At 39.0% G+C, this 27,487-nt stretch overlaps 1 protein-coding gene and 1 non-coding gene across 2 annotated transcripts in view; both read right to left on the reverse strand.

Moving 5' to 3' along the window:
* KPNA4 (karyopherin subunit alpha 4) overlaps positions 1-23,791 on the reverse strand; it is a 30,415-nt gene extending 6,624 nt beyond the window's left edge. The window contains exons 1-14 of the mRNA XM_034063473.1: positions 23,456-23,791; positions 14,478-14,522; positions 13,551-13,640; positions 13,430-13,459; positions 13,300-13,352; positions 10,820-10,915; positions 10,598-10,683; positions 7,293-7,379; positions 6,212-6,381; positions 6,072-6,116; positions 4,629-4,760; positions 4,270-4,398; positions 2,540-2,644; positions 865-936 (exon numbers count right to left, since the gene is read on the reverse strand). Of these exons, the coding sequence (XP_033919364.1) occupies positions 865-936; positions 2,540-2,644; positions 4,270-4,398; positions 4,629-4,760; positions 6,072-6,116; positions 6,212-6,381; positions 7,293-7,379; positions 10,598-10,683; positions 10,820-10,915; positions 13,300-13,352; positions 13,430-13,459; positions 13,551-13,640; positions 14,478-14,522; positions 23,456-23,524 (1,209 nt within the window). The 5' untranslated portion in view covers positions 23,525-23,791. The remainder of the gene's footprint in view (positions 1-864; positions 937-2,539; positions 2,645-4,269; positions 4,399-4,628; positions 4,761-6,071; positions 6,117-6,211; positions 6,382-7,292; positions 7,380-10,597; positions 10,684-10,819; positions 10,916-13,299; positions 13,353-13,429; positions 13,460-13,550; positions 13,641-14,477; positions 14,523-23,455) is intronic.
* LOC115945287 (small Cajal body-specific RNA 7) lies at positions 3,642-3,961 on the reverse strand. The gene has a single exon (XR_004079650.1). It is a non-coding gene; the product is annotated as a small Cajal body-specific RNA 7 (non-coding RNA).
* Positions 23,792-27,487: the final 3,696 nt, after the last annotated feature.

The raw sequence follows: 27,487 nt of genomic DNA on the forward strand, positions 1-27,487 counted from the left end.
AATATATTTCAAGTCCAGAACACCAAAGTAGTAGATGCTGTGATTTTTTTCAGCATTAAATAAGTTTTCAACTTATCTTTGAAAAATGACACCACTACTCCAAGCCTGCCACAAGTCTAATATTCTGAACTTAGAAAAACCTAGTATGTTTATACTCAATGGCTATTATTTCTATAATCTTCACAGGCTTATCCATAGCAGAAAAATAAAACAGATTAGATATGCCAAATGACCTTAGAGCAGCCTTTCAGTACCTAAAGGGGACAACAGGAAAGCTGGGGAAGGACTTTTTACAAGGGCATACAGGGGTAGGCCAAGGGGTAATGGCTTTCAACTGACAGAGCAGAGATTTACATTAGAAATTAGGAAGTTCTTTCCTGTGAGGGTGGTGAGGCACTGGCACAAGTTGCCCAGAGAAGCTCTGGCTGCTCCATCCTTGGCAGTGTTCAAGGCCAGGTTGGATGGGACTTGGAGCAAGCTGCTCTAGTGGAAGGTGTCCCTGCCCATGGCAGAGAGGTTGGAACTTGATGATTTTTAAGATCCTTTCCAACCCAAATCATTCCATGATTCTATGAAGAATCTCATCAGAGCCCAAATGTAGTCATTCATAGCTCCTAGGCCATCCTAACAGAAGAGCTTCCATTTACATCCCCATAGATACTCCTAATCTTGGGTCATTCCAGTATCAACAACTGAAGTTCACTCTTAAATCTCTTGTGGAAAAGGGCAGAGAGCTACTGAACAGTAGAGGAATACAGAGAGCCACAATCCTGGCACAGAAGTAGTTTAAAACCAATCAGCTCATGTACTCTCTCAAATGCACCCAGGAAAGATGATGGGACCTTTTCTTAAGTTTTTACTTACTTGGTCTTTTCTTCCACTAATTGTTAAGTTGCTTATTGCCCATGCAGCTTCTTTCTGAGTGCCAAAGTCACCCTAAAAATGCAACCACAAATAATCATTCAGTTCTTAGTTATGCAGCATTCTACTAAAAGCTTCCATTTGTTAGTTCTTTCTGCATGAATAAGTAGGGAAAGTAACTAACAAATCCTGTAGATATTTGAGTCTACTCAGTGTTCATCCCTTCCCTGCAACCATGTTTTAACTTAATCTTGCAAGGAAGGAAAATATGTTTGCATCAAAATAAAAAAAAAACAACCAACCAACCCTGTAGTATTCCACTCTCACATTCCTTATCAACAGCTGTCACATATTACAGTGAGAGATAAGCAGCAAGTGTCAATTCTGATAAACCACTGGCCATACTGTAACAGTGTTGGCCTCTGAAGTTACTCTAGTCTGCTTACTAAATTTCAAAAGAAAGGCCTCCAACTGTTTTTCTCAGTGATCAATGAATTAGCAGTTAATAGAACTATTTGTGAACAGCTGTACATCACTTAGGAGAAAAGTATTCCTTCAGTCTCAACCCCAGCCTCTACAGTAAAGCAAGGTATTTTGTCTCTGTCATGGCTGAACATATCGTATAGTTTTGTATTTCTGTCTTGTCTCCACACCTCAAGAAAGAAAATTAAAAGTAAGGAATAAAGCAAAAAGTAGGAAGTGTTTAAAAGATAAAAACATTGCACTGTTCCCATTTGAAAACATGTCTTCAGCTATCCTCATTTCTCACAAGGCAGACTACTAGGATCACAAAGTGGCTTGGAAACTACTGCTTTAAGAGACACTAACATCCAATAGCTGAATAAGAATACAGGTATCTGAAGTCCCAAATGATGTGACCCCTTAGCATTCAATCTCTCATATTCAACAAGCAGAGGCTTGGAAATGCATGAGAAAAGCATCCAGAAGTGTTTGCGAGTGACTACTTGACTTTAATAGAAAATGAAATAGAAGCAGTCATCTCGACAAGCTTTGTCTATTACACAAAAGCTGCATACATCCACACACTTATACACAGCGTGGCTTCTCTGTAGGAAAAACTGAGCACACAATAGGTGCGATTAATTTCTATGGCCACCTATATTTTGGTGATACAGTTTTACCTGTTTGAAAAGAATGGATGGGATAAGCCCAGCCCATAATCTTGTATCACAGATCTTGACTTGGAATACTCAGACTAGATAAATGCAGTTAACACTAAGTTACTAAATACTGCTGTTGAGCACATTCTTATGTTTCCAGACACTATGGGGGAAAAAAAGGAAGAAGTCTTCAAGCTTTATCAAAATGCTGGGAACTGAGTGCTGTTATCTAGACCTCTTCATGTCACATATGGGAGTAAAGATTTTATCCCCATTGTTTACAGAACAAGAAAAATAATTTAAATGAGACTTAGAAGGACCCAAGATCCCCTGATCTGCTTCCTTTCCCCAGTACATCTGGCACTCATCATCTCATACAGAACTTCACAAAAGAGAATCAGCAGTAATGTATTTTATCTTGCAACGTATGAAAATTGCTCAAGTACCTAGTCCACCCCTACCCACCACATTTACAGCACAATATAAAACATGAAGGAACTCAGTGCCACTTTCCCCAGTTAAGGAAACAAACTGTTAAAACCTTCGTGTTATCTTACCTTATCTAGAAGATGTATTATCATTGGAACAAGGTTTGCATCTATCACTGCCTGAACTTGCTGCTGATTTCCTGCAGTGATGTTAGATAGGAACCACACTGCTTCCTGAAACATAAAGATGTGAGAGATTATTAACCCAGATAGTCTTCTATACCTCCTTTTATTTCCACTCTGGCATGACTTTATATATGCACATTTTCAGTTCTGCAATTCATGCACTAGCCAATCTTAAACACAAACAAGCTCTGTATTTGGTTTGATTGTACACAGTTGAACTAGTAAACAGACTAGACACACAGGCAACAAAGTGGACAGTCTCACTTTAGGAGACTCCACAAGGCCCTTCAGTCTTTCACTGTCACCGAGTTACAACCAAATACTCGAAATCCACAGATTAAAGGAAAAATGACGCAGAGACAAAAAAGTCACATGGCTACAAGTGAGCATAATTGATTCCATGACTGAGAATGAATGCTCTAGCCGTTTTCAGCTGATAAGCTTCAAAATGCAGAGCATCATGTTTTCCAGACATGAGAGCAGTAGACAACAATGTGTTCTTTACCTGCTGCATAATGTTTCTCTTCATAGCATCAAATCAAAACACAACACTTATTGCTTAAATGCTTGCTTTTCAAAAATACTGTAGAGTTCTATGATCCTTTATGACCCCTCTTCTCTGTCCATAAGCCCAGGACTCTCCCCTTCCAGCAGTAACCACCAGCAGATGCTAGTAAAGTGTGTAGAGAAGATACCTTTTCCCCAGAGGGCCCTCCCAGTCCTCAACAGTTGAAATTTTTAACTAAGCCAAAGACTGTACCTAGATTCTTACATCAAACAAGAATGAAAGTCCCCCACTCCCATTTTAACAGCGAATTTATACTTTAGTCAATAAATAACAAACACAGTTTCAGGTAGAATATTAAGTATATTCAAAGTATTGACTTCTTTCAATCTTACAGTTGATAAATTTCTCCCAGAAACCTTCTGTCACTCCTACTCAATTATTTCCTTCTCTCAACTTGCGTGGCATGACAACTTTTTAGACATGTATTTCTCTCAACAAGAGATTCAGGAATTCTCACATTTCATTCAACTGCATCTCTCAGATCAGATCACAGGATCACTTTTATTAATGAACCTGTTAGAGAGTTAGGATGCCTAGGCTTGTCCTGGTGGGCTTGTTTTGGGCTTTAATCATTGGCAATGTTGTGAATTGGTACCCCAAAACTTAACAACATGCCTCAGATGCACTCCGGAATCAGCACAGGAATATCAGTGCCCCCATTTAAAGCCTTTTCTATATATGCATACACACACATACTCCCCACACCCCACCCCCAGCTTGCCTTGGATTAAATTCCATTTATCACACACACTCTCCATTCAAACAGACATCCAATTATCTCTATTTCATCACTTCCAAGAGAGTCAGTTCAATTAGTGACATTTCACACATCAAGAACTTTTATATCAACAGTTGGAACTGTAAGACAAAGCTTGGATTTCATAAAAATGCAGTTAGAAGAATCAGGAAACAACATTCTTGTCAAGCACAAGTCTGCAATTCCTTAGAGATTTTTCTATGGGTGTTAACTTTAAAAAAAATTTCAGCACCCTGCCTGGTATAAGTAGACAATTACTCAAATCTGTATCACACTACATTATGTGGAATCCAAAACAGTTGGGCCAAATACAGTTAGCTGCAGGGTGAAATCTCTACAGTTACTTACCTTATTAATTTTTTCTTTGGGATGTGTCAGAAGTGCTGGAAAATGTGAAAGAGCTTCACAATTCAGAACTACCTGTGTCTGTTCATCGGTACCAGTGACAATGTTTCCTACAGCTCTCAGCGCAGCAGTCTGAAACATAATGCTTTCTTTAAAGAGAGTTCTTTCAATCAAAGATTTTTCTAGTTGAGCACATACTTTTACACAGTAACACTTAAAAAAAATAGTGAAAATTTATACAAATGTTATTTCACACAGGAAAAAGTACTTCTTAAACTTCAACATGAACTATAAAAAGAAATCAGCTACTTACTCTAGCATCAGATTTTGAGCAACACTTCCTTAAAGTTATTCAAACTTACCTGCACTTTGACTTCTTGATGACTGAGAAGAGGAACCAAATGAAGGACTATTCCGGAGTCAATCACCATTTGGATCTGTTCATTGCCAGCATCCGTTAGATATGAGAGTGCCCAGACAGTATCTACCAATATCTGACAGTAAAAAATTACTTGTAAGTAGTGCTGAAAGTCTAATAAGAAAATAATGTGCATGAAAATGTAAAACAACTCTCATTGTGAAGCCAGAATTGATGCTATACAGCAAAACCCCACCTTGTTTTATAAACTTCATACATTCCACTCCACAGAAATCCTAATGCAACTGCTGTTCAAACTATTCCAGCCCCAAAGAATACACAGAGTCAAAAAAAAAAACAACAGCTAAACTGCTAACTGCAGCTTAAATTCTGAAGGATATAATGAAAGCAATTCTTTTCATGAGATACTCATAGACGCCATAAGATATGAAAGACACCCCTGGAAGAAAGATAAAGCCCTAGCAAATATTAAACTATGGGCATACAGCACTCTCAAACCAAATGAGAGTGCCAAACAAACTGTACATCTTACAGCATTGAGTTACATTTCTTCTTCCACCACAACACTTAAGGCTTCAAATATTTTTTAACGCGGTGCAGCAGAAATTATGATGAATTTCCTCTGTGCACATACGTGTGTATTCATACACAGAAAAGCCTATTTCCCAAGCAGTAAATCTGAACATTTCAAGTAACAGCTTACACAAAAACTGAGCATTACTTCAGCTGAAAACTCAACTGATACAGCCATTTCAAGAAATTCAAGTAAGATTAACCTCACCTACTGGTATACAAGAAATTAAATAGGATAATTACTTGTCAAACTTTAATTAATGTATTTAAACTTACTTTGGTAAAGCATTGTTGACAACTGAGCTACAACTTCATTAGGAAGCAAGCAATCTTCAAAAATTCTGGCTTATGTTTAGGCAGAACAGTGACCTATTTCATAATTTCAGTATCGTTTGACTCATTTACTTCACTATTAAAATAACCAAAGTTCATATTTAACAACTGTGAAATTACATCTAAAGCTAATGTTTTATATATGCAGCAGACACTAATTTTTCTTTCATTTACACTGATTTTCATTACATCAAATTTAAGTGCTAGGCAAAAAAAAATCCTATATTTATCTATAAACGAACTGTTCACAGGAATACAATTGAAACTGCATTTTATCTTTAAGTGCAGGGAAAGTACATGCAAATAAGCACTTGAAAAGACACAGAGAAATACCAGGCAAAAATCATTATACTTAAAAATAAGCAGCTAAAAGATACCAAAATAAGTTTGCTATAATGTCAGCAATCATCACTGATTACTACTTTTTTTTTAGGAAAAAAATTCATTATGGCAAGCTTTATACTTCAGTTAAAAAAAATTACAAGAGAGCACAAAACTGGTTCTAAGTGGCATTACTTACATTTACATCTGTGTGGTGAATTAAAACACAGAGCGCTGGAAGGATCTATGGAGGGAAAGAACGATCTGACAGTTATTTTTTAAGGCAGACAATTACTCAACTTCAGTTTAGTTACACTGAATAGTGAGTAGTTCAGTCACCTCCTGAATAGTTTCCATTGGCGGAGGAGGATCTTTGTGGCGGCACAAGTTGACCATGACCCAGGTTACATTTCTTAAGAAAGTTATAGGAATAGATGGGCTGATGAAGGACAGCAGTGGTTTCACTACTCCAAGACTAATAACGTAATCTCTACACTGGGGTCCATCACCTGTTTGAGACATTGAAGAACTATGAATACAAAGATCATCACATGCCATTCTCAAAAAGTCTGATTTCTACACACTTCAGTTACATAACATGCATACAAAGTTAGAGAATATGGCCCTGGAAATAAATAAATACAGACACACACATCTATATAGATACCTCTATGATAAAGACACTTGCATAAAGCTTTAGTAGGATCTGTGGCTGCCTACCCAATTGCTTCATTCTGAACTACGCGGAAGATGTAAATTTATAATTTATAGCAGATGTACAGGCTGTGATGGCAGTAGGCAAGGGAAAAGGGGTGGCAGTCCCGACAGTGACTAGCTTGATAGTCCTGATTATAAACCCTGTGATCTTCCAACATTAAAACATCTTAAGAGCTAGCTGAAAATTGCCTGAAAATGGATACTAAATTCCTCATATCTGAATATGCTTTTGTCACTGCCCAGGTATCACTATAGTTGCTTTGAATGCAGCATCTGACTTGTACTGACTGTGTTACCACTAACAGCTTCAGGCAGTTACACTACTGTGGATTTTGCTGGTTTGCTTCTTAAGGACTAGGCATTTCTAAAAACTACCCGACTGTAGAAGTCTCAGGATGTCAGAACCAGTATTAGTCTTCCAGCACTGCAAGCACAGTCAGGGCTGTAAACCACAAAGCTAATACTTGCAGGAGAGGAGGAAAAAATCAAGTGAAAATTCAAATGATCACAACTTATCTAGAATTTAAATACAATGGCAAAATTTCAGAACTTGATACACAACAGAGAAAAAGCAGGGTAATTGTCTCTCTAACAGCTGCCTTTTTTCTGACAGTTGACTATCTAAGCTCTAACACAAAATCCTACCTAGTTTAGTCTTAGTTCACCAAAAGGAACTTTTTTTAGTGGGAGGAGTCACACAAACCTATGATATTTCCTAAAGCCCACACAGCTTGTTCACAAACATTCTGATGCGGTGAATGAAGCAGTCTCAGAAAAAGTGGCACAGCATCTGAAAGACACAAAAAAAACCCATGCAATTGTTAAGAAATACACCTCTCTTAAAAGACAAAAGAGTTCACATAATTAGCTCTTCAAAGAAATTAGATATTTTCCTTCCTATTAAATACCAAAGACTTCTCAGATGATACCGAAATAAAAAACACCATAACAGTTCCTCCTTTACTGCTCTCTGTACAGAGTCCACACTTCAGAATATTAGGAAAGCACCCCTTAAAATAACCTGACATTTGTTTACAAGCCTCAAGTTTACTGAAGCTTGTCAGGACTCAAAATTTAGTTATATTTATTAATTACTGAATTCAGAATTTCCATGCTTAGTTATTGATCAGAACCAAATGCAAAGTAGTAACCATTTAAGATCAACCTCAGTCATTCAAGTTGACTGAGTCAGTAGGTCTATATCTATATATTGACTGGTAAGGTATAAGAGGACAGGGGTCTAAATTTGTTTCAATATCTCCAGTTTACAGTACCTGATATCCCCACATCACATGTTTACTAGGAGTGAAGAATGTGCCAGTTGCTAGTGTTAGCACTTGTGGAAACTGAACCACTGAGGGATCTGCTGTATACATTGTCAGCACAGAGCTCCAAGCAATGCTTCACCAATCAACATCACCTGCAGTTCTACCAAAAGGAAGCTTGGTTGATGGAGCACACACAATCAGACACATGGTAAACTGCCCAAGAAGCAGTCCTACTGCCCATGAGGATGCACTAAGTGCCACATCAGTGCATACTTCTCCCTAGCATTTCCAATTCTGCATTCACTATCTTTTGATAACCATTATGAAGGTATGTGTACAGCAACAGCAGCTGTTCCCACGAATCTAGTCATCTTGGCCTCCTGAATGCCAATACAGATGCAGTCCTCAATGTGAAGTCTACTTTTATATCACTGAGTTCTGACTGTACTCAATCTGAAAGTTATTATCCAAGAGATTTCAAATACTCAGATATTTCAAATTACTAGTAGCTTCAAATACTACTATGTGACAAAAAAAAAGAAAAAACAAAAAACCACAAACCACCAAACAACCGCACAACTGACTGAGCAGTACAAAAAGGATTCAAAATACAACATACAATTCTGCAGCTGTTACCAAGGCAGCTACTTTTCTACCCTATTTTGGTGTCAGACAGAATGCTCCCAATATCGAGAACTAAAGCTAACCAATGTTTCAAACATATTCTACATGCAACACGTTTAGATAACTGATCCTTATTTTTTTAGCCCCAGCACTAATGTGCTTGCTTACATGATTTGGTAACAACAGCTTAGGCTGCAAGAAGCATTCCTTCACTTTGTATCACATATTTCATAAGAGGCTGGTATTTTTAGTTAGTCTGCTGTAATCTCTTGTTATTTCTCTAGCAAAAATGATTTACATTGAGGAAGCGTCCCTCTCTTCTACTAAAATATATCATTAAAAGAAATAAACTATACCTTCATATGTTATAGCTATTAAATTAGCTAATACAGTGGATAAATGCAGACCTAGCTAAGTCAGAGATCATCACCAAAATAAGCCATTACTGTATTTGGCAATCATCTTCAATCCATTTATAAAAGCTAGGCTTAAGCAAAAAGTATTCTAGATCAGAGGTGTGGAACAGATTATACATTTATTAGATTTTCAAAAAAAAATTCAGGATACAACAGAGAAAGGAAGAGGAGGATGGGAAAAGGGAACATCAGAATTATTAGCAAAGGTACATCCTAAAACTAAAGTATATCAAAGTTAACAGGCTCTTAACACTGAGAGGTTGCAAAACCAAAGAACAACTGATCTTGCAACAAATGCAGTAATAAAACATACTTTCCATTAAAACAACAAAAAAAGACCCTTTATCCTCAAATCATCTGCCTTAAATTTCTTCACATCCCTTGTAGAGAACTCAGCACTTTTTCCAGTTAAAGATCTTGAAATACGACTGGTCATTTAACAGAGAAAATGGTGCTAAAAACTTTCTTATGAAGAACTGTCTTTTTCTAAATACAAAGTTTGTGGAAGCTTGTAACTGCTTAGCACTAACAACAACATAAACACATTATCTTTGATCACTGAAGTGGGGGGAAAAAAAAATTTAAAAAATCAGTCTTGGAATATATGTAACAAGTACTGACATTCCAACACAAACACCAGCACACCTCTTAGAAACTGTACTTACTACATGGAATAAAAGTTCCAAGCAGTTCTAAAAAGAAGTCAATATATGAATATTGGGGGTGAGGGGGGGAAACCACACACAAAAGACCAAGCATAATTCTGTGTCTTTTCGTTGTTGAAAGCACAGTATGTTTAATGGTTTTGGCAGCATACATTGCAATACAACAATAATTCTAACCATTAAAACTTTAAAGCTACTGGTATCTCACATAATGTACACTTTGTGGATTTTCCCTCCCTCACTTAAATTTTAGGCAAAAACTTGGTTTACTGTATTCTTGACTCTGCCATGGGTCTCAGGAAGCTCTGCTGTTTTATTCATTCAATTCAGAAAGCCTGCAGACACTTCTACTTAGTTCTGCTTTAGACTTAGGTCATGTTTAGATACAGAAGAAAATCTGCCTTGCTTGGCAAGTTGGCTTTCAAGTCCTACAACCATTCCTTTCCATGCTTCATATTCCTCAATCTATGAAGGACAGCGTGTTTTCTTCAACTTGACATTGGATAAGGCCAGAGGGATAAGGCACCCTCTGGCCTTAGTCCACATCTTTTCCTCCCTCTTCACAATAAGATGGGAAATCCCTCCATAGGAGGGTTTTTTTGTTTCACGCTTTCTGTTGGGTTTAAGTTCAAGAACTGGAAACCAGCAGATATCAACTCTGCAAAAATAGTGTGAGTTTCCAGAATACATTACTCACCATTAGGAAACCCAACTGAATTTAAAATCTGAGAAAATGAAGAACAAAAGCAGGTGTGTGCTTCAACTGATGCTGCTTGCCAGAGAAGAGGCAGAACATCTGGCAGGAGACTTCACAGGCAGGTCCTTCAGCAACGTGCCTGTGACTGACAACTCTGTTTCAACCATCCTGGCTATCACATGAAAGGACCAACCCTAACATGTTGATTAGTGAACATGCTTGAGAGAGAGAGGAACAGAAATATCGATATGCTTTACAGTATCATTCAGATGATTTTTCTTGTTTCTGTGGAAACTACAGTGCGTGCTTTATCAATGATCAAACACTGTTGGACTTACTAGATTGAACTACAGCCTGTGTTTGTTCAGAGGTTCCAGAGGCAATGTTTGTCAAAGCCCAGGCAGCTTCAAACTGTAAAGAAGGACTGCAAAGCAAGGGAAAAAAAAAAAAAAAGAATAAAAATTGTAACATGAGTTCTCAAACCAGATGCCAGAGGCACACTGCTAAATACCAAGAATTCTTGCAGTAATTAAAGCATTTTAAGTTTTAGAAATACTCACTTGTCATCTCTTTCAAGACAATGAACTAAAATAGGTAATATTCCTGATTTTATTAGATCGTCAATTGGTGGATTGCGATCACTGGAAAGAAGCTTCCTGTTCAAGAGAAGGAGAAAACACAAAACTTAAATAACACAATGAGAAATTGTGGAAGGATCTCTGGAGGTTTAGTCCTAACTTGAACTCCAAGTGGAACTATTGCTGACACGAGATCAGGTCAGTAATGGCTTCCTGTAGAGTTCTGGACATCTCTAAGCACAGAGATCCAACAACCACTCCAGACAAAATGTTCCAGTGCTGCATATATATATTCTGCGCTGGGAAGTTTTTGCTCAGTCTGTGTCTCATACTCTTAAAGATGAAGCAGGATTTGTTTTCTCCACTTTAAGTGAAAACAGTTAATCCCCAAAATGTGAATTACTGAACTACCAAAAAAACTGAAGCCATTATACTTACTGTCCATTTTGGTTGCCATATTTTCTAACTGCTTTTGAAGATGTACTACCAGTCAGTAAAATAAAAATCACCAGAGTTATTATTCAGTTACACCCTCCTAGAGCCTCCACTCAACAAGGGAGATAAACAGATCCTGGCTGCTTTGATGGGAAAGGCAGAAACTTGTTTCTTCTTTACTAAAGATATAATTTCAGAGAGCAAAGATTCATAAAGTACTACTGTGAAGAACAGAAGTGTACACATTTGTTTCAATTTCTAAACCCTCTAGCTTCACCTTTCTGTAGCAAAGGAATTAAGGAGAAAGAAGGAAGCTTCCTGGAGAAGACAACTTGGGCTGTTGCATGAAATTTTTAATAGCAGTAGGAATAGATTGTATATAGTCACCTCTTCATGTATCAGCTGATTCACAAGCATATAAAAGGCAAGACAGAACACAATAACTAGAAACCAGCTTTCCACTGCTGCTTTATCCTGAAAGATCAGTGGTGTGTTAAAGAGGAATGAAAACTGGAGATAAGAAAAGCCAGAGCAGCAAAACAAAATACCTTGGAAAACTAAGCAATCACAATAGGGAAGATCTGAACACAGATTACATGAAAACTCTTGTAATAACCAGATGTGCATTTTCAGCTTCTAAATAGGTAAAGGAGATTTCTTTTATAAGTGAAGACAATTTACATCTACAAGCTTATAAAAGTTAAGGAACATGAGTGTACTTAGAGTCTTAACACTGATTTTTCTCCAGTGACAAAATCATACTGAAGTCTATTCATGATCAACCTGCTCAAACAGGTAGAGAACACTACTATCAGAATTAAATAAAACTTCAGGTTTGTGGAGGTGGGTCCAGCAGTGGTGTTTGTTTAGCTTGGATTTTGCTTTTTCTTAAGCACTTCTAATCAGTTTTCTGTTGCTCGTATTCTGACTGTGTGTTTTAGGGGCTACTTGTGTAAGGTTTTCCTTTCCCGTTCCAGCTTCAGACCAAAGGACGGTATAGGTTCAATCAAGACGGAGAAGCATTTGTTTTCAGCTCTAAAATACACTTCAATGCCTTTCCAACAATGTAAACTGCACTGTTTTAATTTTAAATTAGTTTTCAATTAAAAAAAAAAACAAACCCAAACAACTAGCTACAATAGGAAGAAATCCACACAAACATTTACATTTTACTTTAAGTCTGGCTCAATTCAGCGTTCTTTAATCTGATTTAGAGCAGCTGCAGTAAATAGGATGTTCTACATGACACTACCCTGAGTTGATCAGACTTTTTAGTGAAGGCAAGCTGCCCAATGGAAATGGGCACAGAACTGGTCTTTGCCCTACCAATTTTAAACACATTAACTCTCAGAAGTCAAAATAACTCCAAAGTCACCCAACTTCTCTACAATCTGGAAATCTTCCCTTGCACATGAATGAACCCTCTTGACCACAGATGGTAAACAAATGCAAAGTTGTAGCTTTCTGCTACAAAACAGATTTCTACTACATCCACTAGGTCAGGAAACAACAGTTAAATATTGGATTTATGCAAGCAAAGCTCCTAAGAGTATTTTAAGATCACTTCTGGAATACATAGAATTCCTCTTAAATCAAAAAGTGATTTTAGAGGCCTGATCTATGATAAAAGTAGAAAAAGAATTATGTCAATTCTTGTGTTTAAAGACTTTATAGTCCTCCTAATTGTCTGTTTTACTCTACTTGAGAGAACTATCAAATACTGCACTAAAATCTTAGCATAATGAAAATCCTGGCTACTTCAAAGACTTCAGTATTTTGGTTTTTCTTGTAAAGTTCTATTTATCAAGTTAAAAAAAAAAACAAACAACAAAACAAGAAAAAAACCCAAAACAACACAAAAGAGACCCACAAAAACAAAACAAAACAAATACCAAACCAAAAAAAAACCCCAAACCAACCAACAGTTAAGGACACACTTGTTCTAGTTAAACTAGAACACATTTCTGAATTTAAGAGCATGAAAAAATAAGAATAAAACCAAAGTATTTGGGAAAAAGTGTTCTTACCTTGCAGCCTGCACAGCACTCAACTGTATACCCTGGTTGTCACTTGAAGCATTCTAAAATAAGAGAATTTAGACTTTTCATGTATTTGTCACCATGACACAAAGAATATTCAAACAAATTATTTTTTTACCTGTACTATTGCCTCCAAAGAAGTGTTTTGCTAGAAAACAGAGACAAAAGCAGTTAGAAATTTAAAATGACTTTTAAGTATGTAAAAAGAGGATATGCTTTAGAGTTAAACGAATTCTTACCACTCTAAAGTCACCATCGATATCAGAATCTTCACAAATATCTTCATGAGGAACATTTCTCTTCTTTAGAAGATGCTCATCTCTTTTGTTCTTAAAGAGAAAAATTACTTAATACCTTTAAAACTTTGATTTAGGGGGTGTGGGGCACGTTAAGAAGGAAACAGAAGCATCTGTTTTAAGCAATGATCAAACATGCATTCATTGGCAATGACAAAATTTCCAAAGGGATTTTCAAGATTTCAAGAGGTAGGAAAGGACTGCACAGAGAAGCACATTTTGGAAGCCACTTCGTCCTAGAAAAATCCTTCACTCAACTTCATGTACAGCAATAACTACTTTTGCTGGAAGTTTCATGTGCACACGTCAGTCCACACTGACAAGCCAATTCCCAAGAGCCAGTTTGCTGTTCATCCCAGAAGTAGAATAAAACAAGTTATGATTACTTTTCTGGGTTTTCAACAATTCTAGGCAGTGTTCCCTTCACACATTCACTCTTCCATTACTACTTGTGTATTGAACTGTTTTGGGAAAGTAAAGAGATTTATGTAGATTAGGAAGAACACCCAGTTTTCAAAGGAAAAGACATAACCCTTTTTTAAAGCTTTTAGAATTAAAAGCAAGCTGGAGAAGCAAGCATTAGTCCCTTCAATAGATTATAAATAAAATACTGGAGTTCTAGAAGAAAAATTATGGAATTTCTAGCACAAGGTATGGTAACATCAGAACTTACTTCTAAATCAAACTACCTTTGCAGAATTAATAAAGACAAACAGATAGTTTAACAATAGTATTAGTGGTGGACTACTGAAAGAACACACAACAGTTGGGTTAGGTTTTTTTTCAGCCTGTATCAAAACCTCTTGAATTCTACTGAAATGTGAACACAGCCAAATGCCTTTTGGCAAGACTAATGCTAAGTTATCTCACCTTTCTCAGCTCCACAACAACTTCATTTCTTTGCCTTCTCATAGTCTGAAAAAGAATCAAAATCAAAATGTGTTACTGAGTCCAGACCAAGTAATTACAAAAGTTCTTGAACTTTAAACAGTACTTATACAAACAGGATTTGTCATTATATAAGTAGAAATCCATCAGGAAATGGAAGTGTGGGTTTTTGGTTATTCATTTATTTTTTTTACTATAAAATAACATCTCCTAGATCTTCATATTGAAGAAAAAAGGGTATGCAGGATCAGGAATAAACAACCTGACAAGAAAACCCTCTGCACAGTAAGAGCAGTTTTTATTTTCTCTACAGTTCGTATTGAGAGTATTCACTTAAAAAAGTCAATTGTAAAGATACTTAAATTGGTTTACTACTGCTTGTGTGAAAATAGGAGAAAAAAAACCCCTGATTTTATTTAGACTCTGAACTTCAGAGTGAATAAGAATAGCAACATTAAAAACAATTGCATTTTCTTGTGACTTAACCATTCACAAGCCTAGAGAAAGCTTGAAATACCAGAGCGTTAAGGGACCACATTAACACAGAACACAAGGAAAAGGAACAGCTAAGAGACCTTCTGAACAGCAATAAGAAGCAGCTCTGAAAATAACAAAAGCTAGACTATCAGAAATGTAATTGTTTTGATGAAAAATAACATTTATTTCATCAGAAAAAAAAAATCCCAGTTCTGAGCAAAGCAGTTTACCTTCTCAAACAAAGGAACTACAAGAAAAGGAACACAGCAGGAAAGGATGCAGGTGGAAAAGAAATGATGGTTCCTCACTCCTTTGGGGTAGAATTTTCATCACTTAAGGACTAAAATGCAGTTCATCACAAGGAAAACAGGCACAGGAAGGAAAAAGCTCAACAGCCCCACATCATAATAGCTTCCCATATTTAAAAGGCAAAGTATACAAGCAAACCAATGCAGCTGAGGCACCTGGGATGACTTGATAAGAATTATAATAAGCAAGTGCAAACTGTCCCACACTGAAAAGCACCAAATCAAGTTTCCAGGAAATATGTGCATCTTTAAAGAATGATGATTCAATTGGCCAACCAAAATCAAATTCATAGCTGAGTCTAAAGCCGCTTACATTCATGGCTTTTTCAGTTTTAAACCTAAAAAGTCAATCATCTCTGCTACATGGCGGTGAACAGCTGACACTGAACACTACTTGTATGCAGGTAGTTTTATTCCAGTGCTATGGAGTTACTCTCCACAGCTGGGTAAACTTCTGAAGTATTTCTTGAATTCTTCACATGACAGCAAGAATCTCAAAGGTATAACCTCTAAAGAGGAAAAACTATACTTCACTAATAATCTTAACATTTTTCTAGTCCAATATGTATTCTCCTAATTAATCTAATACTGGCCTTATAAATACATAAATAACATTTTAACAGTCTTTATCAGCTCCATCTCAAATTTCTGTATCAGCAAAAAACAGTAAAGTTTCTCCAGCAGTTATCTTCCTACACATGCATACATACAGTTACACACTACAGGCATCATCACCTGGCAGCCCATGCTTCAGCTTTCCATAGTGCATATCACTTCAATGCATCACAGGCTGCCAACAACAAAATGTAGGGTAGCAACCATGCAACAGGATAGCACAGTCTACGATTCAGCAGCAAAGACGTATATCCCACCTAAGTAATGAACGGCAGCTGAAGAAGACAGCTAAAGGCAAGCAGCACTCAGTAGCCATTCATCTGTGCTCAAAGTGCTGCTGTCTTCCTGGAGAAGCTGGTACGCTAATGGATATCACCCACCACTTAGAGTCTTTGGAAAGATGTTGCAACTTTAAAACTGACTCATCTACTGCGGGCTCTTGCTCTCAGCCTGTAATGTAGAGCTCAACGTAGTTTCTCCAAAGTCTACTACTCTGGCATAGAATCATAGAATAGTTAGGGTTGGAAAGGACCTTAAGATCATCCAGTTCCAACCCCCCTGCCATGGGCAGGGACACCTCACACTAAACCATATCACCCAAGGCTTAATCCAACCTGGCCTTGAACACTGCCAGGGATGGAGCATTCAAAACCTCCCTAGGCAACCCATTCCAGTACCTCACCACCCTTACAGTAAAGAATTTCTTCCTTATATCCAATCTAACTGCTGACACAAACACTGACATTTCTGGAGTTCAGGCTTTGAGAACTGAGTTTGAGGTTTAAGAACAAAACACCAGCTCAAACACTAAATACCTACTCATACTACAGGCAATGCATATTCAAGAAGAAAATAAAAAGACAAAAATCTCTGATAAGAGTGCAGAATTGCATCAAGCCCTTGCTGATCTCACTAGACTATTAATTAATGCCTTCCCAATCTACAAGTGCTACTGCAACCTAACAAAATAAGCACACCTACTGAAAAGCTGTACTGCAAGAAGGATTTTTCTTGCCAGACTTGAATCTTGACATTATTGGTCACAGAAAACCTGTTGCTGACCGACACCACCCAATGTACATTTCAAGGGAGTAGAAGACTGAATTACTAGGACACCAACTGTAAGACATTAAGCTGTAAGGATATGAAAAATTAATAGTTGCAATTACTAGTGAGCCCAAAAGGAAATATATCCCAACTCAGGTGGTAACATACCTTCAGGACAAGTACACACACAGATGTATGTGACAGAGATATAGGGACAAGTGAGTGGGCCCAAAACAAACACTCCAAGAAAAAAGCCTGGAACATGTAATTTAGAAGTTTCTTTACTTGAAAAATCATAAATGCAGTTAATCAGACTTTAAAAAAATCCTGGAACTATCAATACTTTGCTGGAACAAGAAGAGTGTTCTCCCTCCAGACATAAGCTGACAGGCCTTTGGTTTTAATTTCTGCCTGCTTCTTAAGAGGATCTGCAAAACCTGGACTCACAAATGCCTTCACATGAAAGACATGCAACTAGTGAAGTCACTCAAGAACAATTTACCAAAATAAGGCTCCAATAAAATAACTTTCTGTGTAAACAGTAGTTTGTTGACAAACTAGTTATTACTGGTCAACTTGTCACTGCTCTTCCTCCTAGGAAGAAAAAACACACAACAAATATGAACTATGAGTAGGAAAGCAGTCTCAAAAGTTTAAGAAACAAGATACAGAATGGTCCTTGTAAAGTGTTCCAATTTAAGCACACTCATCACTTCAGTATGAATTCATGTGGCTCTTTCAGTCACTGGATCCTGTTCTTCATTTGCTCCATCAAAAAGCAAATGATCAAATCTATTTCTGTCAGCCTATGATTGCTACCCCTCCATCTTCCTTTTTTTAAATTATATTTAGCTAAAGTTTTATCATAAGGGCTATTTTCTGACCATTAGTCATTACCAAGCCCTTCAGCTTATCATTAAAATCTTGTGTTAGCTGATGCCTGCAGAATTCTGATACATTCTAGTGCTTTTCACAACAATTCCAGAAAACAGAGCAAATATTCTACACACTCAGGAACAGCTCCGATCTATTAGCCTTTTTTGGAGCTCATCTAAAGTATCCTGACCCCTCTTTCACTTCATCTGAATTGCTGCTTCTCAGAAACTTGTACCCTTTTATTATTATAAAATATTTCACTCAAGTGGCTCTATTTATGCACCTACAACAGGCAGTCTGATAGCATTCCAATAATGGTAGAACTTTACCTATTCCTCGAATTCTAGTCAACAGTTTCCAAAGGCACATTGTTTCCTCCGTGGAACTCCAAAGAACAGGTACTTTAAATTCTGAGCCACCTTTCATTACTAGAAAGTCACTACAACACCCCAGCACTAATCTGCTCTACTAATCAAAACACAAACAAAAAAAAAGCAACAAAGAGGGAGCAGGATGTATGTGTGGAAAATATACCACTATTTATCTCCAAAACCTTTTGTGAACTGGATGGCATTTTTAGTTATTTTCTTTTTAAAACGCCACTTACTACGGCCCTGTGCACAAACTGCTTACTCACTAGAGTAGGTACTCAGAAAGCACCCATTCTGTAGATCACAGCTGAAGAAGACTAGTCAGCACCTCCTAACATCCAGTGCAGGAACCTCACCAATAACTACAAAACTTTGTCTTGTCCTTCGAAAGTGTGAAAGGCACCAAACTACCAAACAAAGAACCCTTCAGATACATTCAAGTTCATATTTGCATTTGCTAGTCTTCAGATTTAATCAAGTGATTTAGGCCCTCTATCAACTGTTTCCCTCCTATACTAATCCTAGCTCATTTGTAACCTGAAGCAATTAAGTCTACTCTCAAGATCACTAATAAAAATGGCATGGCATTTTAAAGCCAACACAATCTCTACAAGGTATCACTAGAAAGCACATCTTAGCAACTATTCCCCCTTCAGAATTATAATGGGACTCTCCATCACATGTAAATAAAAATCAATGACACTGTATAAGCTGTCATTCTGTTTTTTCCTGCAGAAATTGTGCATGCCAAATAAAATGCATTACACAAACAAATAAGTATAATTTCTTAATTATAAAATGTATGAGATTCACCACAGAATTACAAGTCAGCTTAAAGGAACATTTTTATCTAACTCAGTGAGTGAAATTCCTGCTTCCCTTAAGATTCAAATATGAAAGAATTAAAGTAAGCTATTGTGTGGAATACAGGAAAGGCTGAAAAGCCTTAACTACCTGCAATATCCAGTATATCTTGTAACATTATCATTCCTTCAACCCCCTGAAGCTTCCTTGGTGTTCTCAGATGTAGTTAATATTACAAGTCCAGTGAACCCTACTTGCAACTCTTAAAAATCTTGACACTGCTGATCATAAAACATACAGATTCAATGGCTGCTCCAAAATTAGTTTTCAAGTACTCTGCATTACAGTATTATTGTCATTTGACATCATGTGTCTCTCAATTACAGAGCAGAAATACCGATCTAACACTTCTCTTGTGCTGGCAATCTTAAAGCAGTTCTTAATCTCTCACCCAGCAACACAGTCAAGTCAGGGAAGAAGAGGCTAGCAGAAAAACATTAATTGTTCCAGCAGTTCCACAGAAAAAATATAAACGAAATATTGTTTTATTTGGTTTGGTTTTAAATGAAACTGAAGAGCCTAAACATCAGTCAAATTTGAATGCTGCAGCAGGTGAGATGTTGATCATCTGGTAAGACAAAAAGAAGGGAATAAAAACCCAACCCAAACCCTCTTTGAAGTTTTGAAGAGCTCCCCAGAAGCTCAAGACCCCTAACATGCAGTAGCAAACAGCAATTACTCAAAATCAAACTGTTCATAACATTATGTCTGTTGCAGACTCAATGAACAATATGCCCTTATGCTGGCCTTTGTATAGTAAAGATTGAGTGATTTCAAGGTCTGTGGTACTACAATTAAAAGTGAAGATGTGCCAGAAAATTGGGTATCATCACAACTATACCCACAGTAAACAGAAAACACAGCTTATCCTTTCTTATTCAAGGAAAGTCTAAGCAAAATCTATTCCTTATTGATAACACATGAGGAGAACAGTTGCTTTAACTAGCTTTGCTAGTAGATAAGACATTTGCATAATTCTACACAAGAGTCCAGATAAGCACTTCAGTAAGATTCTGGATGCAAAAAAACAACCAAACAAAACCAAACCCAAAACCAAACCACAACACCAACCAAAACCACCCAGGTGACCTCTTCTGCAAGGCTAGCTTCTACTTGTGCTGTCACAACACTATTTTCTCCCTCCACAGCTCTTACTCTTAAATCTAAGACCTTGCAGAATGCTGTTAAGACAATCCACTACAGAGACACAACCTTAGTATTAGCTGCAAATTATTGCTCTCTCAGCACAAACTCTTTCAATATTAAAAAGCTTATTACACTATTTCTTTGAGCACTGCTATAAAGAAGAAAAAAAAAAGAAGGAAGCAGTTTATCTTTGTGGTCACAATGAATCCCTTTATTCTCAAAGCCACCACCAATCTGTCATCTTAGAACAACCTAGCAGCAATTGTTTACAACATAACATGTCCACACATGCCTGTTTACCCAACAATCAAGCAGATGAAGGAATTTTGCTAAACATCTTATGTAAAATAGGTGTGCGTGGTTTGGTTCCCCCCACCACCAACCCTTTTTCAAGGCCCAAATTTCTATTTTCAGGAGCACATTGATATGGCCTGGAAAATGGAAGTTCAACTTTAACTCATTAAGTATCCAAAAAGCTAAACACACACTTAGCACTTTAGGAGACAAAATGCAAGGAATTCCATGTCTTCTGTAACATATACAACAACATGCTGTGAAGATGTGGAGACAAGTGCATGTGACAGCAATTGTACACGTACCATTTAAAAAAAACATTCTTATTTGTGACATGCCAATCCTTCACAGCCTCTGGAATATCTGTATTTGGGATTCACCAATACTAGAGTGATTAGTTATATTTATCTGCTCGTGGCAAATGAAGGTAAACTGTCATGGAAAAGAAAAAACTATCACAGGTTTGTAAAAGAAACCAATGGCTAAATGTGTAATTTCAGCAGAGATAAAAAAGAGGAGAAGTGAAGGAGGGGGGAGGAGGGAAAGAGATAAAGATCAAATGTTGGCTTTCTATGTGAAGTAAATAGACATCTGCAGCGGAATGGACTCAGTCAGAGATCAATGTGATCAGACAAAAAGCCATTTATTGCAAAGCATTAACTCCTTATATACTATTGCTTACACACACCTACAACAATTTGGCATATCATGATTGCATACTTGTCTTGAAGACCCTTAGTGACTAACACATAATTGGTTAAGCACAGGTGTGAGAACTTGACCTCCAACGCTTGCCAACAGTCCACAGTTCTCATAACTCAGTGAATCCCAGCTTCTTCTTATCTTGCTTGCTTAGGCTTCCTCGGGCCTCCCATGGCCTTGCTGTATCCCTCGGAGTTATTCAGAGCTCATGTACCAAATATTCATTTTCCTGTGAGAACACTGTCTCCACAGACATCTTTCTGGGCACAGACACACAGGTGGTGTGAACTAACTGAATACTCACTAGCAACTGTTGCTACCATAGGATACTTGACCATAAGTGGATATTACCAACATCCTCACACTAACAAAAATGTGATGTGTAAGCAGTTAATATGCAAGAATGAGAGCCATAAGCCTGAGCTATTGTATGAAAAACAGCCATCCACGGTGGTTATTTTAGGTACCAAGCATATGTTCCAGGATTTGTTGGATAGATGTCAGCATCTAAAATTTAACATGGCCTAGTAGCGGGTTTTATTCACTCTGTAGAAGGCCATTTAAGCACATCAGCAAACTAAAAAAAAAAAAATACTGCAGAGATAACCTGCTTCCTGATACACACACACACGTGTTCATTTTACTTGCACGTGTTCACATTGCACTTTCTCTACTTTAGCTGACTTACCTTAAAACTCAGTACATGGCTACCAAAGGAGAGAACTCACATGAATTCCAACCTGTATTTTCCCATTATTTTAATTTTTTACTATAACAGTAAACACTTTACTGCACCTGCCTACAATTGTCATTCTCGTACAGTTGTCCATTCAATGATAATGTAACAATTTAGATAAAACCAAATTAATGTCCAAGACAGGTAGTCACAATAAAGCTAACCATCCTACTAGCAAACAGAGCAATAGCTGCACTGATTATTCCCACTTTGAACATTTTTGCCATCACCAAACTCTGGACATAACCAAGTAGTAAACTGTTTTATTAATATACTTGGACAAGTTAAAAATCCAGGTGTTATTGACTTCTGAATTACCCAAATGGGAAATTTACCAGATGTTTTATAAATGACAGCAATGTAAATGCATCTTTTACTTTTGAGAAGAAAATACTGTAAAAATTTTGCCTTCATATCAAAGATTAGAATATTACGCTAATTATAGGGACCCATACTGAGAGTAATGAAAAACGGTATGAGAATGCCAAAGCCTATTCCTTGATCAGAATCCTATACTAACAATAATCAGATACACGCATTTTCCAAATGAACACTCCCAATCAAGCATTTAGAGGTGAGGACTAACACCTACTTTTAAAAACTGAGTATTTACTAAGGAAACCCAAAGTTAACTGTCACTTCTGCTGCACTGGGGAAGCATCTTCACATCTCAATGTGTGTAGCGATCCAGCTCTCAAAAAGTTGAGGCTCTATGCTATATGCCAAACTGCTTCCAAGCTCAACTAACTGAGCAGTAAAATAGTAATATTAGCCCTATTTTAAAAAAAGAATTGCTTTATTTTATATATAGAAAAATCTTCAGCACGCTTTTATTAATAAAAATTTTCACTATAAAGAGTAAGTAATAATTAATTCGTTTATTCACTGGAGTACCTTACAAAGACAAGCAGCAGAATACCCAACTGGGCCCTAATCCCTGACTCAGTCTTTTAGGGGCCACTCAGAGCAAAGAACGATTATTAAGCGCTAGCAAGAAATTAAAGCAGAGCCATGCAAAAACACGACTGCTGTCCTGGACGGCACAACACCGAGGCAACACCTCTCTCTAGCAAGAGTGCCTGGGCCGAGCTACGCTAAAAGAGAGCCCTGAATACGAGGCCGGTACCTGCCCGCGCCGCGGGGACCAGCCGCTCATGTTAGCCGCCCCCCGCCCATCCCTGGGCGGCTGGGCCCGCGGACGCCCCGGGCGGCGCTGCAGGGCCGGGCGGCGCGGATCGAGCAGGCAGCGGCAGCCGCTGCCCCTTCAGTCGCGGCCCTCCCGCCTCCGCGCGGCGCCCAACAGCCCGGCCGCGCCCGGCCCCAAAGCGCGGCCTTCCTTTCTGTCTCCTTTCCCTCCCCGGGCACCGGGGAACGGCGCTCCTGCCTCCCTGCGGGGCGGGCAGCGCAGGCCGCGGCCCCGCCGCGGGCCCCTCGCCGGCGGATTAGGAAAGACGCCACACGGCGGCGGCCCCCTCCCGCCGCCATGGCCGGCCGGCCCCTCCCGCGAGGCGCCGCGGCGGTTACCTCCAGGTCGCGGCCTTTGTTCTTGAAGTTCTTCAGCCGCTGGTTGTCCAGTTTCTCGTTGTCGGCCATGGCGGGGGGAGTGGGGTGGGTGGGAAGGAGCACGGCTCCTCCGCCTCCTCCCGGGCCCGTGCCCCTACCCGAGCCCGCCGGAGCCCCCCTTCCCGGCGCCGCTGCGGCCGCCGAGCCCGCTTACGCCTCAGCACTCGTTCTGCCGCGTCACCGATCCGAGAAGCCGGCGCGGGGAAGTGCCGCTGCCGGCCTGCTCGGGGCGGCGCTGCCCGCTGCGCCCGGCAGCCGAACGTGCCGGTAGCGAGGAACGGCCGGAGCGGGGGAGGGGAGGGGAAAGAGGGGCAGCCTCGCTCTGGGCCGGCCGGCCGCGCCCGCCGATTGGTTGCGGGACCCGAGCCCGGAGACCAATAGGAGAGAGGAGGCAGAGGGAGTGAGCTGTGCGAGGATGTGACGCGCGCTCGGTGACGGCGCGTGGAGAGGGGGATGGGGAGGAAGCGGAGCGGCCGCTTCGAGGTGTTTCGGCAGGTCCGCGCTGCCGCCGCCATCTTGCGTGTCGGGGTTTCCCGGGCCAGGAGGAGGAGCGGCCGTGCTTTCAGCGCCGCGCAGCTCCCGCTGCATCTTCAGGCGAGAGTCAAGAGCGGCTTATCCTTCGTCCCGCTCCACTTTCCGTTCGGTCCCCTCAGGGCACCGGAAACATCGCCTTCCAGTGCCCTGTTTTAACGACAGTTTTTTTAAAAAAATGAATAAAAGAAGGGTGTTTTAAAATTGTTCCGCTCGGCGGCAGCAGGACGGCAGGAAAGGGGGTGCGGGGGAAGGATGTAGCCGGCTCCCCGAGCCACCTGAGGGGAGATGAGGTGTCACGCTTGCGAAGTTTCAGAAAAGTACTTGGTGGAGGCTGAGCAGGAGTTGCTGCAGCCAGCGCGTTTGGTACGGTCCGGATTTTAACCCAAACCACCAGACTTTGGCCCTAAACACAACTCATTGTGAAAAGTAAATGCAGCAGGGCAGAGGATACAGCAGCAGGTATTTTGACAGCCTCGTTGGAGACATGAGCAAGCTCTCCTCAAGAGAGAACGTTCTCAGTTATGCAGGTGTGTTTTCAGGACTCTGCTTTACTGGGCAATATTCTCACCTATTCTGCACAGCAAATGTAGGCCCAGTTCACAAGCAAGACTTAGTAGGAATATTTCTGGTAGGGATGATCAGCATTAGGAGCAAAACTTTTCAGTAAGATCAGATTCCATGGATATTTCTAGGTTCTTAAAGTGATAGAAGGAGATCATGTTGGCTTATTTGGGTCCAAAATAGGTTGTTGTCGTCTTTTGGACTCTACTATCTCGGAATTTTTTACAGGCCAGTGTCTCACCAGTTTGTTGACAAGGTTAGTGGCAGTGGATGTTGGTCAGTAGTAAATGCTGTAACTCATTGTTAGGTGAGGGTGATGGACACTGTTTCCAAACTAATTATGAGCTTTCACCAGCTAAGCTTGTCCTCTTTGAGTATAGTCATCAGGGTTACATACGTTTGTAAACTCCCTTCTAGGACTTAAAACTTCCTTCCAGGTGCTTTATAGCAAGCAACATTACCTCTGTGTTACGCAAACTGCGGTGAGCTGCATAAAGGCATTCCTGAGTTTGTATTGAGCATAGCAGCAAAGGGATCGATACCATGAAAATTCCATGGATGTGCTTTGTTTGAACATAGCCCAAGACATTTTGTTTACACCAAATACGGAGTCTGTCAGCGTATGTCCCTGTCTTCATTTGGGTAAATCCTATCTATAAAAATATACTTACTGGTAACTCACATCCGATAAACGCCTGTTGACAGTGACTGCTCAGAAATACCAAGACATCTCCCACTCTATAGCTTTTCCGTGCTGCAGGTGATTCAACTACAGAAAGTTTTTGGAAAGGTAGAGAGATTAACAGGGAAACAGTGGTTTATTTGCAAAATATCCAGTGTTTTTTATTCTCAAAGCTGACTTGGTAATGCCTGTGGCATTTGGGACTCAACTTTTTAACTTGTGAGGAAAAGATGCTCAGAGTAATATCTGTTCCTTCCAGTCATCCACAATATTAGAAATATTAGGATATTAGAAAAAATATCTGAAATTAGAATATTAGGGAAAAAATCTGCTATCCAAACTGTTTAAGCTAACCTGGTTAGTTTTATGGACATGAGGTAAAGAGTATTGAAAGAAATAGATTGAAAGAAATAGATACATGTACAGAGCAGAGGAGATAGTATTTTTTTTCCTACTCTTATGACCTGATCCAGAAAAAAGTACCTATGCGCTTAAGTAGAAGCATTTACTGGAATGTAGACTGCCCTGATCCTGCACATAGCTTGTATTCACTCTTAATGATTGGGAAATTAAGGCAGGAGTTGTGGGGATTCTTGTGTTAAGCCCTGTGCTGATAGAACTCTTGCTTCACCAGCTGCCTTAAAATTTTCCATTATACCTGTACAAAGTCAATACATAGTGTGATACAGATTCAAAGTTGTGATGAGAGATGCAGTCTCCCAAGTGTGTAAACTAAGTGACTTATGAATATCAGAAAAGAGACCTTGACTTAGTTCTTTGTGAAAGCATGAAGATTATGATCCATGAGACTACAATCGACTGGGTGTTTTGCTTCTAGGACATTTATGGGAGGATGAGACTCCATCCTAGATAGAAAGAGTTCTCGTCAAGACTGAAAGTGTTAGAAATTGGAGTCAGAGTCCTCACAGCCACATCTGTTGCATAAATGTAGTAGTGATATGTCAGCAGTATATGGAGTGCAAATTAGTCAGGGTTAGTTAATCCTGATGGTCTTCCATAGCTACTTGGCTACCAATCAGTAAACCATTTTGTTCAAAGCTGTTGTAGGTACAGAGAAACCCTTTCACTTTGTACTCTGGATATACAAAAAGACATTCTCTTGACATGGCTATTTACATTTAAAAAAAAATGCAGTTTGCCCATTTGGCAGTGTTTTAGAAAACTGCACAGAGAAAAAGAAAAAAGAGCATCTCTTTAGCCAGTGCTATTGCTCATTGGTATTTTGGTTGGTATCACAGCACAGCTGCCTTAAGAAAACAAGATACTATACGGGAACTGCTATTGCAATATCAAAACCTCACTGTTTCAACATAAATGTATGCTGTCATTTCAGAAGGAAGCCTTTAGTAAAGAAATAAGAAAAATATTAAAATACCTAAAAAATAGAAATGTGTGAAGTCTGGGAAAGAAGAAATTCTATTGGCATTTTCAATTTTAAATCAGTTGAATAGAACTGACAGGTAGTTTCTGATTACTCTTAGCTTCTGCACTTATAATTTAAGAAGGTGATCTACACGTAAAATATTTTGCATCATCAAATCAGCAATGTGTTATATTTGCTATGGCTTTTGTGGTGTTATTTTGTAACACTTTATTTACATCTGAATGGTTTGAATTAACTGAAGTAAACCAAACTGCTTTTGATTTTATTTTCAGGACTATTTTCATGGTCCTTCCTTTTATGATTACAGATTGTGTTGTTTGTTTCACAGGGACATGCAAAATCCTGCATTTTGCAGGATTTTGCAGGAAATAAAACATTATTTCCTGTCATCTTTGGAATTGCCCTAGCTGAACATACCCACTGTAATCACATAATTGGTATGATATATAGTATTACACTGGCAACAGTGATCTGACACTTTTTGCTGAACCACAGCTTTTTACAGAATCAGGGTATGAAATCCAGAAAGAGGTATCTAAAACTAACAAAAGTTAACTAATAACTGTTACAGAAGATGTGAAAATTCAGGATGAAGCACTATTGTGGAGACAGTGTTCTCACAGGAGAATGGATATTTGGTACATGAGCTCTGAATAACTCCGAGGGATACAGCAAGGCCGTGGGAGGCCCGAGGCAGCCTAAGCAAGCAAGATAAGAAGAAGCTGGGATTCACTGAGTTATGAGAACTGTGGACTGTTGGCAAGCGTTGGAGGTCAAGTTCTCACACCTGTGCTTAGCCAGTTATGTGTTA

Source organism: Melopsittacus undulatus, chromosome 6, assembly GCF_012275295.1.
Source record: "Melopsittacus undulatus isolate bMelUnd1 chromosome 6, bMelUnd1.mat.Z, whole genome shotgun sequence".
In the NCBI taxonomy this organism is placed as follows: domain Eukaryota; kingdom Metazoa; phylum Chordata; class Aves; order Psittaciformes; family Psittaculidae; genus Melopsittacus; species Melopsittacus undulatus.